The sequence below is a fragment of the Xiphophorus hellerii genome, chromosome 24, assembly GCF_003331165.1.
Source record: "Xiphophorus hellerii strain 12219 chromosome 24, Xiphophorus_hellerii-4.1, whole genome shotgun sequence".
Lineage (NCBI taxonomy): Eukaryota > Metazoa > Chordata > Actinopteri > Cyprinodontiformes > Poeciliidae > Xiphophorus > Xiphophorus hellerii.
Window position 1 is genome coordinate 741,953 of NC_045695.1, and position 18,466 is coordinate 760,418.

Genomic DNA, 18,466 nt, shown 5'->3' on the forward strand with positions numbered 1-18,466 from the left:
AAGTCAACTGGAAGAGACCCAAATTGCTGATTTTTGTCTAGTCAGTGAATGCACCATACCTAAGTGCAACGGGCTGGGCTAACTGTAACACTCTTCAGTGTGGAAGTTGTTACTACAGGAAGAAAACTCAAAGTTTTCCGTCTCAGTGAGATGAAGTCGGAGGAAGATGCTTGAATCTGATGTTTCAAGCAGCAACAAAAAATCTTTTTGCATGTTTGTGGTTTTGGTCGTTTTGTACCTAAAGTTTTGGGTGCAAAACCAGAATTTTGACATTTTGGTGCAGAATGTCGAAGTTTTTCTCCCAAAAGGCATTTTGCAAATATGGCGAAGAAGCCAAGTGATCCAGTCAACACCTAGACGTACCACAGCAACGCTCATTACTTCTGTTTAAATGCTGGTAATTTCAAGGATCAGCTAAAGTCATTGTGGGCTGATTAAATCTTTACCATTCTGATTGGTGCGTCTGATGACCTTCACTCATTGACTGTTGGATGCTTCAGTGACTGCCTGTAACCCTGGTGATATAAATACTGACCTCTGGTGCCAGTTCCAGTTTGCCGGCCCCTTATAAAGCAAAATCCTCACATGATGTCCAAACTGGTTTGGTCATCATGTGAGGGTTTCATTTGAAATCCCCAGTTTTAATTCTTATGGTTCTGTCGTAATTTATTCATATTTAACTTCAGTCTCAGTTTCTCCTGCGTGATGAAGGGCCCAGAAAAAGCACTGGAAGACATTTCATCATGTTGGTCAGAACCAGAGATTCTGCAAAGGAGATCCAGTTTAATCTATTATATAACCAACTTTATGGTGAAAATGTCTTAAAATTTGCTTTTAAATGAAAACAGATACAGCCTTTTTCTAAAAGTAGGTAAAACTAAAATCAATTAGATTGACAATAACTGATGTAAATAACAGATTTATATAAACTACACTAAAACAAGGCAAATGAATCACATTTTAGTTCAGACTAAAACTCATCTGACTGATGCCAGGTGTGATGTCTTATAGCTTTTAGCTCATAATAAATAAAATCTGAATGAAAAATGTAAAAACAATAAAATGTCACAGTGGTTAAAGGTAAAATCAAAGTCCACAGTTAGCTAGTAGCGCTACTAACTAAAGCTACGTTGTTGAAAATTGGAAATGGACCAAAAATCGCAGTAATAGTATTACTAGTAGCACAGAGGTAAGGATAGGGACATGGCCTGTTTAGTAATGAAAATGTTGGCTATCAGCCATAACCTCAATATTAATGATATCGGCCTAAATTTTCCTATCGATGAATCTGCTGGTTCTTATTTCCAGCGTCTTCCAAAACTCGTTTTGAACCCAACATCATCGTCAACATCCATCACTGAACTCACAAAAATGCATCCATTAGTTTGAACAGATATTGTTAATAAACAGTCAATAATAAACATGCAACAATAAAACAAACATCGCACATTACTGCCAAAGTTAGTGCAGAGCAGTGTTTGGGATCTGATGGTCTTTGGTCATGATAAATGTGCCGTCGTCATAGCAACTTACCGTTTCTCCTCTCCAACGTCACATATTTACATCAGTGTTGGTATTTAGTGCCAGTGATTTTTATTTTCCTGGTTTCTAGAACGGTTTTGTGGAACGATGACCGACCCACAGTGAGGTGAAACCATGCCAAGGTCCAACAGAACCACATTCATCTTATCAAATCATTTCTCCTTCACGTTCACAGGAAAAATAAAAAATATCCACATGAAGCAGAAATTATTCATCTGGGATGAAACGTTTCAGATAAACTTTTTATGTTACTGAGTTAAATATTAGATTTATCTTTCAGCATTATTTACATCAATTTATTAAACTTTTTTTTGATTTTTTTTTACAGTTTTTAACAAAGCTATTTACAGATCTAATGTCATAGTTTTAAGACAGCAGACTATAGCAGTCTTAACCTGTTAAAAAAAAAAGTATATTAAAAAAAATATCAATTCAAATTTTCTGTTTGCAGTTACAGTTTTTTTTAAACTGACCAGAAACGTATGAAGCCGGGTTTTTTTATATAAGTTAGTTAATATATTAAGAAAAACATTTTAATTTTATATTTAAATACAGTTCTATACATTAATATTCTGGTGATGCACATAACCAAGATCAGAAAAAAGTGCCTTTAATTTAGTTTGTTCTAAGAATAATTTACAAAATATCTAAAGCTCTTATTTTTTTAAAAATATTTTGGATATTTTTTCATTAAAATAAATTTTATCTCAAATTTTCTGCCATAAAAAACGATTTTAAACATAAATGACCTGTTAAGATGAATTTTCACGACTCTCTCAAACACACGTGTTAGTTCGGACTGGTGGTGCTGGTGACAAGCCGCACAACGTTTGCTGTGACGTGTTAAAAGCCAGAAGTTGATCCAGTGTAACCAGAGCTCCCAGTCCGTTTGGGTCTTACCGCGTTTGGAGGATTTACTGGCTGAGCGCTGGGAGACGTCTGGGAGGAGAGGACAGAGACCCAGCATTCATCACCGGAAGCAGAGCGACAAACATCCACCACAAACCCCCAGAGACGCCAACGCTCGGCTCGTTTCCTCTTTTCACCTCTACAGCTAAATCACGGTTTAATGACGGCCAGTTTACCGTTAATCAGAGGTTAAAAACCCAAATCCTCAGAAAAACCATCAACCCTTCAAATCTAGAGCCTAAATAAATGTCATTTGATGCCTTTTATGGAGAATTTGCAAAAACTTTTCCTGAAAATCAGAGACATCCTGTGATTTAAAAACATGAAGGAGCAGCAAAAGCAAATGAGGTGGATTAGCAGTGCCCAGAAGTTCAGATGTTAGCACATCATGGGAGTCTTCAGTCAGAGGCCTCTTCAGATTGACTGGAAGACTGACTGCTATTGGAGATCCCTGCTGCCCACAGCATTAACCACCACAACGACTCTGGAGATATTCTGATGACGAGTTTTAATTTCCCTTTGGGGTAAATAAAGTCCAGAAATAATCTGACAGGAAATCTGGGCTGCGGATCAGAGATGTTCTCACAATCTGACAGATTAGAAGAACTTTAATTCCAGATGTTTGATGCTGATCTCAGGAAGTCTTTCTTTTCTGTTTTCCTCCTGCAGATGTTTGTCTTTCTGCTGGATTAATTCGACAGGATAAAAATCACATTAAAGGTTCTGAAATTATTTCACTGCAAAAACACAAAATCTTACCAAGTATTTTTCATCTAGTTTCTATTGCAAAAATCTTACAACACTGGAATTAAGATTGATTTACAAGCAACTTTTCTGCAAGAAACAAGTTAGATTTAAGTCAATAACGTCTTAATATTTATTAAAAATTTACTAGTTTCACTCAAATTATTTCACTTTTAATTTGTTTCCCATATTATAAGTGAAAAAAAATCTACTAATTGTTCTCGTACTTTTTAAATCAATATTAAGCTGAAAACTAGTTTTGTCTTAATTCAAGTTTTGTAAGATAAAAACTAGACCAAAATATTTTGTGTTTTTACAGTGTGTTTTTTTTACAGGGTGTGAGAACTTCTGAATGTTAAAATGTGATGATGATGATGATGGTTTCTCCAAACCTTTTGAACTTTGAACTCTAGACGCTGACGTGGAATGAAGGGGTTAACATTCGGTTTGAGTATTAAACCGGCAGACGGACGGACGGACAGAAGGTCATCAGGGTCACATGAGGACAGCTGGACATGCAGGTTCCTTCTTAATGGATCAAGATGGTGGCTCATCCAGAACCAGAAAGCACAAACCCAGACCAGGCCCCAGGAGCCCGGTTCGATCCGGTTCTGATCGGTCCGGTCCGGTCCGGCCGTGTGTGGGTTTGGGTTTCCATGGAGCATCCAGGAGGGCTTGGAGTGAAGCAGTGCATGATGGGAAGCAGGGCGGCGTGGACGGGCGATGGGTTCTGATAACGGGTCCCCAGCTTGTAGCTGCTGCTCTTCACCACAAGAGGGAGCCGTTATCAAGCCAACAACCACAGTGAGGACATGAAGAAAGGGACAGACAGACACCTGGACAACACAGTCACTCTTTCTTCCCTTCAGTGCGTCTATCTGATCAGAACCAGAACCGGGACGGCCCGGCCAGCGGCCCGGCTTTCTGTTGAGCGCAGCGCTGAGTGAGACCCCTGCTGTCCGGAGGCTGAACTACGCCTGCTGAGCATCCAGAAACGGCGCCGGCTTACTGCGGAGCCGCACAGGTCGGCGTGCGCGCCATGGGATGGGGCGGGGCAGCGGAGCATGCACGGGAGATGGGGAGTGCTAAAGCGGTGCCGAGCCGAGCCGAGCCGATCCGAGGTGCTGTGGTTGAGGAAGAGGAGGAGGAGGAAGAGCTGGGAAGGGCTGGACTTACCGGATATCTGCGGCTGGATGCCCGGCTGGTCGTTGGAGCTGAGCAGCTGCGCCTGGATGGTTTCCACCACGCGCTTAAAACGCCGACTTGGACCTGACAGGAAGAACAAAAATAAACCTGATTAGAAACAAGATATTTAAATGATTTAAATCTGATTCACAGAATCTGATTCTCCTAAAGTTAATCCAGTCCAACCGTCTGTCTTCAAAAATTAAAATCAGTAACAAGAGTCCAGATGAGTCTGAACAGCTGCGTCTCCATTACAAATGTACAAAACTTTGTCAATATTCCACTAATGGAAAAAAAAAACAATATTGCAAATAAAACGCAATTAAAATCACAGGTGAAGAAGTTAAACATGAGCCTCCAACCACTTCCTGTCGTCGTCTTCGTGGTTTATGGCAGTAGCAACATGTTGATCATGTGATGAGCAAAGTGTTTTCACTGCAATTTCAATAAGGCCAAAAAATTTTTATTAATTAATAAATCACCTCATTTTGGCGCCAAAGCTACGAATCAAAAAAAGAATTTTTTCAAAATTGGATTTTCCATCAGACAAATTTACTAAAACGTCAAATTATGAAATGACTTGGTGACTGGAAACAGCTAGAGAGTTATGTAGCAAATAGTTACATTTACTTGAGTAACTCTTTATAAAAAAATATTTTTATGAATATTTTAACTGTGTTGTTCCTCTGAGTAACTTCACTGAACGAACATGTTTAAAAAAAAAACAGACACACACCTCCAGTTTCTATTAAAGTTTCATAAGTTTTAGATTGAAAAAACAAAATTATTTGAAATGTTCTTTCTTTTGACTGATTTTGTATTTATTTATTTCAGTTTGATCTGTAAATTACCAACATTTCCACCTGAGTGACTGATGATGTAAGATGTAAAATATTCAGTCAATGTTTTGGTCAGTACTTGAGTCGCTTTTTATCAAATCAAATCAAATTTTATTTGTATAGCACATTTCAGCAGCAGGCATTTCAAAGTGCTTTACATCATAACAAACAGAAACACAATGCAACATAGAATCAATAATCAAAACACGACATTAAAGGAAGTCAGTGTTTCGGCTGTTTTACAGTTTTCTGGAAGTTTGTTCCAAGTTTGTGGTGCATAGATACTGAAAGCTGCTTCTCCTCGTTTGGTTCTGGTTCTGGGGATGCAGAGCAGAACCAGAACCAGAACCTGAGAGGTCTGGAAGGTTTTACCAAATTCTTTTTAATCTTAAATAGTTTCTTGGAGGTGACTTTTAATTTTTACTTGAGTAAAAATATGTTGATGTAATTCTACTCTTAGTTGAGTGTAAGTTTGGGTGATTGCTAACCTGCGGGGTGTGTGTGTGTGGGGGTGTGTGTGTGTTTACCTGACAGCAGGGTGAAGGTGACGGAGTAGATGCCGTTCTCCTTGGTGGCGCCGCTGCTCTCTGTGTAGGTGATGTCCACCTGGAACTTGACCGGCTTCTGGAAAACCGTGGGACCGGCCGTGGATTTGTACTCGGCCCTGAAGCTGGTCTGAGAAATGACGCTGTGGCTCAGGCTGGGGATCTGAACACACACACACACACACACACACAGCGGCGGCGTGACGGATGGGGCGGGTTCAACGTGCCGAGGCGTTGCGCAGCGTCTGCGTCTGGCCGACCAGACACACTCAATCTGAAACTCGCTTCAGGTTCAGATCAGACTCAAACTGACACAAACGTTTTGCTTCCAGTGAGAAATAAAAACATTTTTCTTTTGGCACAAACAGGAAACAACACACAGGAAGCTAACATCAGATAACAGAATACATTTTTAAAAATAATTAAATTCTATTTATTAAGGAGAAGAAAAATGATCCAAATCAACCTGCAGCTCTGGGAGAAAACTAGGAGCCTTTCCAGCATGAACTTAATGTTTAAGGTCAGATTTAAGTCCAGACTTTGACTAGGCCAATCTAAATGTTGCTTGCTGCTTCTCCCTTCATAAGCTTCTGGTTCAGTCATTTCCAGCAGCAGAGGAACGGTTTACGCCCAGCAGTGTGGAGAAATCCTCCTGATGTGTCGAATGTCTGACGGGTTGAACCCGAAACTTTCTGTTTCACACGACCAACACGTTAAATACTGGCTGCAGTTTGCACTGCTGCCACTAGGTGTCCCCAGTTCATACACAGTGAGCCTTTAATATCTGAGTTTAAAACTAAATCTGACTTTGAGCATCTTTGCCTTCTGTTTTTATGTACTGTGACTAGTTATAGTTTATATTTACATGTTTTTATTAAAATATTTTATTTAAAATGTTCCAGAAATGTTTTTTACTCCAAACTATTTAGTTCTCTGACTGAGGAGCTGATCAGAACCTGAAGATGAGCAGCTGATTCCCTCTCTAATGTCAGCAGATTGGGCTTTGACTGTTCCACTCACGGACAGGAAGGCGTGAACGATGTCGGCCTTGATGGAGCTCAGAGGTTTGTCCCGGATCACGATGAAGATCTGCTCCTCTTTCTCCAGGTTGATGAAGTTCCCAAACCACGACTTCTTAGCCAGCCTGCAGGGACCAATCAGGAGTCACCAAAACAAAAACATCGTTCAAGCGTCACACTAACAACATGCTGGAAAACCTGGAAAACTCCTGGAAAGGTAGACCTGAGGATCCTCAGGAGACAAGCAGAGAATAAATCTTCAGATTAATCTGATTTATTCCCTGCTGGGTGACGCCAGCCTTTCTATTTCTGTTAGTTATTTATAGCGGTGTAGCAGCAACGTGGCGTCAGCTGACTCATCCAGCTGCTTTCCTCCGTCACATTCCCACCTTTCCTTCAGCTTCACTGACTTGTTTCATGTAACGGACGGCAGGAAGAGCTGAACTCACTCTGGAGACGAGTCTGGGGTCAGACTGGACATGTCCTCCTGGGTGGGAACTGCAGACAAACAAACATCTGGATTACATCACCTCCTCCTGTCTAATGAACAATCAGCACATTCAGTTTTCCTACATTCATTAAAACAATTATAAGGAACTAATCTGTTGTAAAAGTATTAATACTCCTTTAAACTCTTCACCTTCCATCTTGCATGAATCATAACTTATTATTAATCTGGGATTCGACGGACCAAACAAACTGCAGCAGCTTTTCCAGAGTTTTGTATTCCTGAGCTGTGAATCTCTGCAGCTCCTCCAGAACCACCATGGTTCTCTGTCAGTCCAGATGGATGAAATATAAAATAATAACTAATCTATGTTTGGTTTTCAAAACAAAATCACAAAAATAAAACATTGTTTTTCCATTTTTAAGACCTAACTGTAAATTTGAAATCATTAAATATCCAGTGTTTGATTTTTCCTTCTGTCTAAATCCAAAATAAAATATAAATTTATTCTATATGCAGCGTTTTCTAACCATTACTTTATTTTTTAGGTGACTGTATGTGTGTTAAATTAAACAGGCTCCTTCAGCTGCTGCAGGTAAAACCAGAGCAGTTTGATTTTGTGCTGCATTTCGATGAATGTTTGTTTGGATGACTTGGATTAGATGAAGTGAAACCGCAGCGTTTTCCCATCATACCTTGCATTTTCCTGCGGTGGAAGCGCGGCGATCCCAGGAAGCTGTTCTTGATGGAGTTGAGGCGCGTCCTCCAGGGCATCCCGCCGATGGACGGGCTCGGCGGCGGCGTGGGGCTCGGCGTGCCGGCCGGGCTCTCCTTGGGCGTGTGCACCGGCGTGCCCTTCGGGGTGGGGAGGGGGCTCCCCCTGGGGGAGGGGTGGGGGGTTACCTGCGTGATGGGGACAGATTTGGCGTTGTGGTCAGGGTGGAGGTGGCGGCGGAGCGGGGACAGGGGGGGCACCGGGGACAGCGGGATGGACAGCTTGGGGGGGACGGTGAGGGGAGGGTGGCGCCTGGTCCGCGGGCTGCTGGGGGCCAGGGGCTGGCTCGCCGTGGGCGGCTCGGGTTTGGGGGCGCCGGGGGTCTGGGCCGTGTGGGGCAGCGGGTTGGACCTGGTGGTCTGCAGGGGCTTCTCTGACACTTTGGGCTTGGCAGGGAGGGTCTGCGTGCGGGGGTGCATGAGGGGGGACCCCATCTTTGGCAGGTAGGGCGCGCGGGGCCCCACCCCGTTCAGGTGCGTAGGGCTGCAGTTCGGGGACTGACAGAGATCGGGGGACTGGGGCGGGACGAAAAACCGGCGGTGGGGCTGCGGTTGGCCATGCAGCGTGACACGTGACAGCAGCGTCAGCCAATGAGAAAGCCAGAACACCACAGCCCAAAAAAAGTTCAATCCAATACAGAAGAAATAAGATTAAAACAGCCAGAAAAGGAACAAAATGGTGGGAGGAGTGGAGCAGGCAGGAGGAGGTGAGAGTGCAAGAAAGAAAGAAAACAGAACATGCTATTAGCAGAGTGATCAGCCAATCAGGAGGCAGCAGTGAAGCATTCATGAAGGGATGCACCGAGTTCAAAGCCATGTAGCTGTAGCTTTAAGCCTCATTTAGCATTTGACCTGAAAATCACCCAACAGTAAAGAAAACTTTATCTTCTGGAACATCGGTGCATCCCTCAACACTAGCAGCTTGGTGACCCAGCTAACAGATTTAGCTTAGCCCTCCGCCAGGAGAGCAGCCAGAGAGCATGCTCAGTGCTGACAGGAAGCCGTGGGGATGACTGATCCGATCGGGTCGGATCAGCCAGAATCCACAGAACGCAGTGGACCAAAAACACGAGACCAGGCAGCCAGTTCAGAGTGGAGACCATCAGTTAGCATCGTCATCATGCTAACAGTTAGCATCGTCATCATGCTAACTGATTAGGAATTAGCTGGCGTTTTTGTCAAATAATCTGCTAAATATTGACAAGTCTAATATCACGCTAAAGGCTAGTTAGCATATTAAGTATGTCAGCTATGGCTAGGTTAGTATGTTAGCCTAAATGCTAGTATTGCAATAAAGGTCAGTTAGCTTATAATTTTTGCTGCTATGTCATTGAGGTGGATTACAGTGGATCTGCACATATTCACTATTTCTTTTTTTTTGTTTAACTCCAAGTTATTTAGAGAAATTTTGCCTTTTTCTCACAGACTGTTTGTGTTTTAATGATGAACTAAAGCTGAGAATGTTACCTATGCTGACATAAAATTACAGTTAGCACATTAATTATGCTAATATTACAATCAGGATCACTTAGCTGTTTATTTATGGTCATTATTACAGTATATTGATAAATAGAGTATTAATATAAATAAATATTGATCAATTAGCAGTTCAGCTATGCTAATATCTCCGTTAAGGTCATCTGGCGAATTGATTTCAACTTAACTTTTGGTTACAATTATTTTATATAAATTATGCTAATATTAAGGTCAGTTGGCATGCTAAATGGGATGCTAATGTTGTAATTAAGGTCAGCTAGAACATTATTAATGTTGATAACACTGAGGTGTGTTACCATGTGGATTATTCTCAGTTTTGGTGAGTTAGTATTTTAATAACGCTGTAAAGCGATAAAGCGTTATGTATGAGTTATACTAATATCTTCTTACAGTTAGCACATTAGCTGTGCTATAAAAACAACATTAAGGCCAACTGGCTTTTTAATTCACCTGACTGACTGAAAATATTAAGATCAATCAAGACAAATTAGCACCAGAAAAACATTAATCTTTCTTCTGAATTTTATTACTTATATTTTCTAATTTATTACTTTAACAGGCCTTTTTAGTGGCATCCCCAGCATTAAAATAGGTCATTTTGTAAAACAGAAACTTATTTAATGAGGACAGAACCAAACGGTCCAGATTCTCTCTGGTGGTCGGTACGTATGGAAGAACATTCTGGATCTGAGATGGATCCAGAATCACTTCATCTAAAGCTCTGTGTGACGCCAGCTGGTCCATCTTCATCACCATCATCATCACCATCATCATCATCTCCTCTCACCAGAGCTGAAGGATTTCACCATGAAAAGTCCCAACATTCAGGAAACGCTCTGCGTCCAACAGGCTGGATGAAGTCTGAAGTGGCTGCTGATGACAGTCTGAGGTGGAGGAGTGTGTGTGTGTGTGTGCGTGTGTGGGTGGGTGGGTGTGTGTGTGTGTGTGTGTAGCATGCCAGCAGAGCCAGCCAGCCAGGTGGGATGAAGGACGAAGGCTTACCCTGGGACTGCTGAGGGGGCTGGTGGACAGACCGGAGGACGCTCCGCTGATCGACCGCGACCTGAAGCAGCAACATCAGGTTAGAATTCAGCAGAAACATTTCAGCAACAAAACATCTGAAATCAAACTTTAGTTTTTACTCATTTACAACTGAAGAAATGAACTTGTTTTACTTCCTATCCCATGTTTTTAATTTCTCATCTGTTTTGACGAAACCAAACATTTCATATTTGTCAATTTTAAAATTTTGTAATGTAGTTTGTGTTTGTTCTTCTCTACTGTCTGTGCAACAATATACATAAAACCAGAGGAAAATAAATATGGGATTAAACATTTTGGGGAGAAAAACCAGTTTACCAGCTGGACATGATGATTAAATCTTATTTTATTCTGATTTATTCCACTTTATCTAATCTGTTCTGACTGAGAGACACTTTCTTTGTCACATTTTTACCAGATGTTTAGTAGAACTGTGTAATATTTAGCAAATTTACTGATTTTAACATGATTATAAATGATAAACATTAAATCTGTCTATACCTGGAGGGACTGACTTATTAATAACAGATTAAAAACTGATTCTGTTTATAAACAGTCATTTCTATATTTAGCTGAGAACAATGCTTTATGGCCTGGGTGACCTTTGACCTTTAAACAAAGTGAATCTGTTTGATAATATTAAAGATCAACAACTACTGAAGTTTGTTTTTCTTCTTGCAGAAATCATTAAAAAAAAGATTTTTACTGTTTTTATTGGGTTTTAAAACTGATGTTAGACGATAAAGTCTGAAGTTTTAATGTCTTGAATCAAAAGGTTTTTATGCTGGAACCAGTTTAACAGTCAGAGACTCAATGAAAGTCACAGCTGGTGATGAAGTGACGTCATGGTAATTATGTCAGATGTTTTATTGGATTTATTAAAGTAAATGGAGGAAGTTTGAGCTGCAATGAAAACATGTCAGCATTTTAAACACGCATCAAACGTTTTATTCATCAGCGCTGCTGCTTCTTTCTGCTCATCATCACATTTTCCATTTTTCATTCTCGTCTCATTAACTTTTCATTTTCCCCGTTTTCCAGTCTGACGTCGCCTCAGACCAGCAGCAGGAAGTGGAAACACGCCGAGCTGCTGATGTTGTCTGGCTGCAGCTTCACTTTGTGGGAAATTAAAAAGTGGAAGCAGTAAATCATAATTAAACGCTCTTGACCTCAAAGGCAGAAACGGCGACAGAAACATCCAGAAAACAAAAGGAGGCGATAAAACCAGGATGTTGGAGGATAAACTGTTCGGTTTTACTGCAGAAATGTTCCAGACTTCATAATAACTGAAATCCAGATTTTTTCACCCTGTAGGAACTCTGCAGGTTTTTATTTGAACTACCTTTTAAAATACTCTTCAAAATAAAAGTCCAACTGTGTGAAGGGTTTGATTCCTAATAAAACAGGTGGTGAAGGATCTGTGATGACATCATCATCCTGTTTCCCGATCGGCTGAGCGGATCACCGCCTGATCCGGCAGCAGCAGCCGGACTCTGTCCACGCCTCCGCCTCTTCACATGAGGAGCTCCATTAACATAAAACTCATTACTGGTGACGGCCGTCCAGTCCGGACGCCGGCAGCTCTCCGCATCGCAGCGGCTAAATTAATTCCTGCTGCTGCAACAGGCGTCGTTTCCACGCGTCGCCCCAATTAGACGATGAGTGAGATAACGGGCTGCTGAGTGCTGTTTGTCCTCCATCTGCATTCCTGCCAATTAATTTATGCTAATCTGCATCCAGGCCCACAAACGACTCGCTAACGGGGTTTTCCTGCCGCAGCAACATGGCGTCTGCCTGCCGACTCCAACGCCTCACAGCTGCACCATCATCCCCGCTCCGCAGTGGAGGAGGAAGTTCCTGCTCCTCTGGCAGGAAACAAACGAATCCAGGATTTCACTTCACCGTTTGGTTCATCTGCATCATCCTCAGCGTCAAGCTGACAGAGTTTGAGTCCAAACTCTCAGATGTGAAGGAAACAGGTTCGTATTTCATATCAGACTTTCCAAATGTAGCGCCGCTCATTAACAGATCAGATCGTTAATCTGTTTTTCAAGTTGCTTTTACACTGATGGCTGTTTCCTCACTGACTGGCCCTCCAGCTCATCTTGTTCTCATTTTCAGTCACATTTTCTGTTTTCTTCACATTTCTCATTAAAACCCGTTCATCTCTGAACAGAACCTGCGGGTCGAGGTCAGAACTCCTTCCTGAGCCTCATGGCTGCGGTTCATTCTGGCCTGTTGTCGTCTGATCTGGACCAGAACCGTGGAGGTTCTGTGGTTCTGTTCCTGATTCCTTGTCTGAGTTATTTTAGATTTTTCCCCCAGATGTCACACAAGGAAGCGATGAGTTTAAAATTCATTCACATTTAACTCCAGTGTTGTGGATTTATTAATAAAATTTCCTCCAATTTTTACCCAAAACGCTTAAAAAACTGAAGTTTCAATAAAAAACTGTGAGAAACAAACACGTCTGAAGGAAATTTTAAAGGTTTTCAGCAGCAAATTATGTTGAATTATTGACCAAAGACTAAATTATAGACGAAATGTTTTATTAGAGTATTTTCATTTGACCCATTAGATGTAAAAAGACCGTTTTTGTTCGATGTGGTTCTGCTCTGTCAGTTTATCTGAGGCTTCAAACGGTGAGTTGGACTTTATTAAACATTTATAAAGTGGTTTAAAGTTTTACTGAGTCTGGAGTTATGATTATATACTTTATTAGCATCTGCATTGGAAACTGAACAGTCTTAGATTTCCAATTAAGTAAATCTGTTGGGACTCTTTACAAAACTTTAAAAAAAGTCATATCTCTGCATTTTGTATTTTTGAATAATTATTGTCAAACACTTGAACAGTTTATTAACCTTTTGGAGTTTGCTTCCTTTTTTTATCATCTCTTCATAGACGTTTCATTTTGAAGAAAATCTGTCTTCAGATTTGAACATTTTTGCCCCCAAAGAACAAAAACTACAGGAAATAGAAACAGTTTCTGCTGCAGCTTCAACGTTTGGGAGGGAAAATAACGGAGCAAAAGAGAAAAGCTGAACGGAGACAACAGACGAGGAACGGAGCCGAGCCGTACCTTTCCTCCTTGCTGCAGTTAGCGTTTGTGATATCCAAGCTTTTACTGAAAACAGATTTGCTAAAAAAAAAAAAGAAAAACAGAAAAAACAAAGAGGCAGGAAGGAAACGAAGAGACAGAAAAGGTGATCACATAAAGGAGGACAGAGGTTCAGCATGCAGCATCACGAGAAACAGAAACGTTATCAAATAAAGAGAAACGGTTAAAATACTCATGCAAAGGTCGAGAAATAAAGGAGGAAATGCATTCAGAGGTCAGAGGTCAAACTCCACTAACTGTTTCCATCCACTCATCGTGTCATTGATTGGTTTAGTTGAATTATTTTGGAGTTTTAATCTCAGCAGGTGGATGGAGCGGTTCTAGAGCGGTACTGGAGCGGATCTGGAGCGGTTCTGAAGTTCTGGAGCGGTACTGGAGCGGTTCTGGAGCGGTTTTAGAGCGGTACTGAAGTGGTACTGGAGCAGGGTTCTGGAGCGGTTCTGAAGTTCTGGAGCGGTTCTGGAGCAGGGTTCTGGAGCAGGGTTCTGGAGCGGTTCTGGAGCGGTTCTGGAGCAGAGTTCTGGAGCGGTTCTGGAGCAGGGTTCTGAAGTGGTTCTGGAGCGGTTCTGAAGCGGTTCTGGAGCGGTTCTGGAGCGGTCCAGCTGGAGTTCCTCAGGTCTTTCCCTGCTTCCTCTCTGCTCCAGTTTTCAACGTTCCCTCCGACGGTTTGCAGGTTTTCCTGGTTGATCTTTGAGTTTCCTGAAACCTTCAGAGTTTTATGGTTCGTTCACACCAGCCTGCTCAATCCGCTTTAACTGGACTCTGATGCCAACTCTGGTTCCACTGGACTGGACTACGGTAACGAGCTGCATCCTGCAGGGATGAATGGTTCTGCTGCAGGAGGCCCAAAACGCAGCAACACGTCTTTAACTGGCACCAGAACCACTGATGGTTTAAAACCTTCCACTGGTGGCCAAACCAGTTAAAATGATTGGATCTGTTTTCCTTCCTGGTCTTTCAGATCTGAACTTCAGTTTTATGGTTGTTGTTGTATTTTATTTTAAATTTGTGCTTTTATCCTGTTGTATTTGTCCTTTACTTTATCTATAAAACTGGATTTTTATCACATCAGTCCATGTTGACGGTAAACTGGGTCCAGTGTGGACAGAACCAGTCGTGTTCCAGCAGTTTCCAGTTCGGACCTGAGACTCGGTGGTTCTGCTACAACCAACCGATGATTTTAGAATCTCAGCTGCTGGAAATTTAGTTTTTCCTGTTTGGACTCATCCTGGACTCAGGAGGATTTCGTCCAGCGGATGGAAACAGGAAGCGGATTCATCCAGGATGAATCAAAAGGTTTTTGTTCATTTACTCTGAAGCTGCAGTTCATGCAAACAAAAAGAAACCTGGAGAATAAAATCACAGAAAAACGAGCCTCACATGCAGGTCTGAAACAATTAATCGTATTAATGACGATGAATCGTTTGTTAAAATAATCGTCAACTAATCGATGAATCGTTATAGATTCAGAAAAAGGTCATTGGCTCAAAGAGCAGTTAGAGTAGAAATTAAGACAAAGCTAAAAATAATTAAACATTTTACATTCAAGATTAAAACAAACAAAAAAAATTGTCTGTACATTTTTCTGCCCAGAAATCCTCTGGTTGCATTTTTAGCTTCACCTGGAATAAAGTCTGTAAAAAAAATATTAAACTTTTTTATCCAGTTATTTTTGTACTGAAGCAGAAACTCTGAGATCAGATCCAACCTTCGCTATTAATGATCGAACTAAATGAATCCTGTTACTGACAAATGTTCATTTTCTTCTCTAAACTGAATTATTTGTTTATTAGGATCTTTTAATGTATTTATAATGTATAAAAAGGCTTTTTTATCTGATTAATCACCAGAATAATTGATAATTAGGATAATTGTTACTTGCAGCCCAAATATCTTGAGGTTTGAATCAGACAGAAATAAACTTCATGGTTATGAAACGACTCAAACCTCCCAGTTTCTCCTGATTCATCCTGACTTTCAATATTTCTGCCCAGAAACAAAACAAAGATCCTCAGAGCTGCAGGACAGCAGGCTGCATGCACGCCTCCTCACACAGAACCCGACCCGGATCCAGGTCCGGAACCAGATCCGACCCATGCTACGGCACGCTGGACCAGAACCGAACCCCCTGAGACCGGGCCGTACATCAGGGCCGACGCAGCGGATCATTTATTAAACTGCAGTTCAGAGTCGCTTCCTGGTTCTCATGAACTGTTCAAATACATCAAAATGATCCCAGTGGATCCAAATGATCCCTTAAACATCTGATCTGACCCAGAGACAAGTCGGACCATGCGCATGCCGCCGCTCCTCACCTCTGACCGTGGGTTGCCATGTCGATGGCTCGCCGCACCGGGACGGGCGACCCGCCCTCTGTGACGGTCAGAACCTCCATGGACTTCCTCTCTGGTCGCCGCTTGCCGTGGCGGCTCAGCATGGGCGAGTCAACGCGCTTCCTGGGAGGATCTGCTGAGACGGGACGACAAGATCAACAGTTCAGGACCCAAAGGTTAAAGGTCACCCATTACACTTCCTTGAGCAGGTGGACGGGTCTATAGGAGATACAAACATGTTATTAGAGATTTCAGTCTGACCAGTTCTGCCCATCTTCAACTGTTTTAGAGGCCTGTCACTTTAAATCCAAACAAGCCACGCCCCCAAACTCAACGTTTACACCAGGGGTGGGCAACTCCAGGCCTTGAGGGCCGGTCTCCTGCAACTTTTAGATGTATCTCTACTTCAACACACCTGAGTCAAATAATGAGGTCATTAGCAGGACTCTGGAGAACCTGACTGCACTTAGGAGGTGATTCAGCTGTTGGATTCAAGCGTGTTGGACCAGGGAGACATCTAAGAGTTGCAGGACACCGGCCCTCGAGGACCAGGATTGCCCACCCCTGGACACTCACACCTGAAAATGGCTGCAAACAGATGCTCAATTCTACAACCGTACATCTTTGAAAAGCAGAAGTGGAGCCTCCTGCACAACCAACCAGAATGCAGTAAGTGGTTTCTGGAGTCAACAACTAAACTCTTGTGTTTTCCAGCAGCCAGCATCAAGTATGAAGTAAACTATGGTGGAAGAAATTATATTTTATTTGTTTCCTGCTTCTGTTACAACAAGATTTTAATTTTCCCCACAATTGTAACCAGAAGCTGAAATAGAAACTTAAATATTTCCTTGTATTCTGGTTGCCTGAACCCCAGCAGACGGCTGAGGGAGCAGCAGGGACGTACCGATCTCGTTGCGCGGCGGCAGGTTCTGGTCCTCCTGGCTCGGGTATCTCTCCTTCCGGTCCAGCAGCAGGAAGTAGATCATCTTCTCCTGGTTGTCACTGAGGAGAGAAGAGGGATCTGAGCGCCTGGCGGTGCAGAGCTGCTCCACCACGGCGGTCAGTCGGTCGGTCGGTGGTCTCACTCACTCCTCAGACAGCAGGTCTTTGGTCAGCTTGTCCTTGTCCCTGAAGCAGCCCAGGGAGTGCATGCTCTCCAGGACGTCCGGGTCGATCTCCTCCGGCGCGCCCAGCGTCCTGATGGACACCTTCCTGGGAACCGGCTGCTCCGGCTCCGGCTCGTTTTTTCCAGCCCTGCAACACAAACGGCAGAGCTGCTGAGGAGCAGCAGAGGATTGTGGGAACTAAGAGGTGGCGTTAAATATGAATACAGAACTGACATTAGCTAACGCCACAGTTAGCCATCAGTCACTGATCAACCAGGACAAAGGTCAACATAATCCCAGATTATCATTTATATATTTTACCACTGGTGGGCTACGCTAGCTAGTCACGCTAACACCAAGGCATAATAATTTACATGTTCCATAATATCCTTAGATACTGCATTTATGTTTATTTCTTCTACTGTTTGTTTTTTTTTTTGTTTCTTGCTTGGAATAAAATTACTGGAGGAAAAACAAGCAGAAGGAAAGAAACGGATCTGATTTTATCTCTTTTTGCCTGACAAACTGTTGATCAGGACTGAATTTTAAACGCAGTGAAAATGGAAAAACATCCAAAGTGCTGAATATTTTTTGGTGGCAGCCATTTTGGAGTCACATCTTAGTAAATTAGAGCAGCAGCAGAAACTCTGCGCAGACAGTCGATGTTTTCCTCTGATCAGCAACATTTTCTGCTTTTCTGAGCCAGAAACAGTGAATCCATTAAGATCAGAGGAGCTGCTCTCCTTCCTGACTAATGGACGCACTTCTTCGAAAGGAAAAAAACAGCTTTGATCATCATCATCTGCTGCTGCGTTTTATCCTTTTCAGCTCTCATAATGAGAAACACTCACAGGTGAAACCAGCAGGTTTGTACTTACAGGTACCAGGTGTGCTTCTGGATCTGCTCTAACTGCAGGAGGAACCACAGGACAGGAAACACTCGTCTGAGATCATTTCACAATATTTGCCCGTTTTCTAACGCGTGGCTCTTCGGTCGGCAGCGTACCGTCAGACGCTTGGCGGCGTCCACCTCGATCATCCCCCGCAGGAGGTTCTGGCAGTCCGGAGGGATGAAGTGCGGCATGTGGAAAACTCCCAGCTTCACCTTCTCCAGGAGGTTCCTCAGGTTGTCGTCGTCGAACGGCAGCGCGCCCTGAGAGGAAGAGGCCATGATGATGATGATGATGGTGGTGAGAAATCAAATATCTGAATCTTAACCAGCAGAAACACAAAGCTGCAGACTAGATTAGGATTAGGTAACATTATCAGCTCTATTTAACCAAAACCATCAGGCCTTCTCTGAATTAATGCATAAACATGTCTGATAAAGTTCGGCACATTGGCCACTTTCAAAGGTTTCAAA

General features: G+C 42.4%; 1 protein-coding gene across 8 annotated transcripts in view; it reads right to left on the minus strand.

The window, feature by feature from the left end:
- The window catches only part of LOC116716094 (serine/threonine-protein kinase BRSK2-like), a 95,616-nt gene that overhangs the window by 3,415 nt on the left and 73,735 nt on the right, over positions 1 to 18,466 (minus strand). For 2 of the 8 annotated variants that reach the window (XM_032556883.1, XM_032556882.1), the window contains exons 8-20: positions 18,110 to 18,256; positions 17,982 to 18,013; positions 17,087 to 17,251; positions 16,902 to 16,999; positions 15,980 to 16,130; positions 13,626 to 13,685; positions 10,505 to 10,565; positions 7,927 to 8,551; positions 7,233 to 7,281; positions 6,785 to 6,908; positions 5,747 to 5,927; positions 4,372 to 4,464; positions 2,443 to 2,481 (exon numbers count right to left, since the gene is read on the minus strand). In XM_032556883.1, coding sequence (XP_032412774.1) covers positions 2,443 to 2,481; positions 4,372 to 4,464; positions 5,747 to 5,927; positions 6,785 to 6,908; positions 7,233 to 7,281; positions 7,927 to 8,551; positions 10,505 to 10,565; positions 13,626 to 13,685; positions 15,980 to 16,130; positions 16,902 to 16,999; positions 17,087 to 17,251; positions 17,982 to 18,013; positions 18,110 to 18,256 — 1,825 coding nt within the window. Of the gene's footprint in view, positions 1 to 2,442; positions 2,482 to 4,371; positions 4,465 to 5,746; positions 5,928 to 6,784; positions 6,909 to 7,232; positions 7,282 to 7,926; positions 8,552 to 10,504; positions 10,566 to 13,625; positions 13,686 to 15,979; positions 16,134 to 16,901; positions 17,000 to 17,086; positions 17,252 to 17,981; positions 18,014 to 18,109; positions 18,257 to 18,466 lie in introns of all 8 variants that reach the window. The other 6 variants (XM_032556884.1, XM_032556885.1, XM_032556886.1 and 3 more) reach the window with 5 other exon arrangements.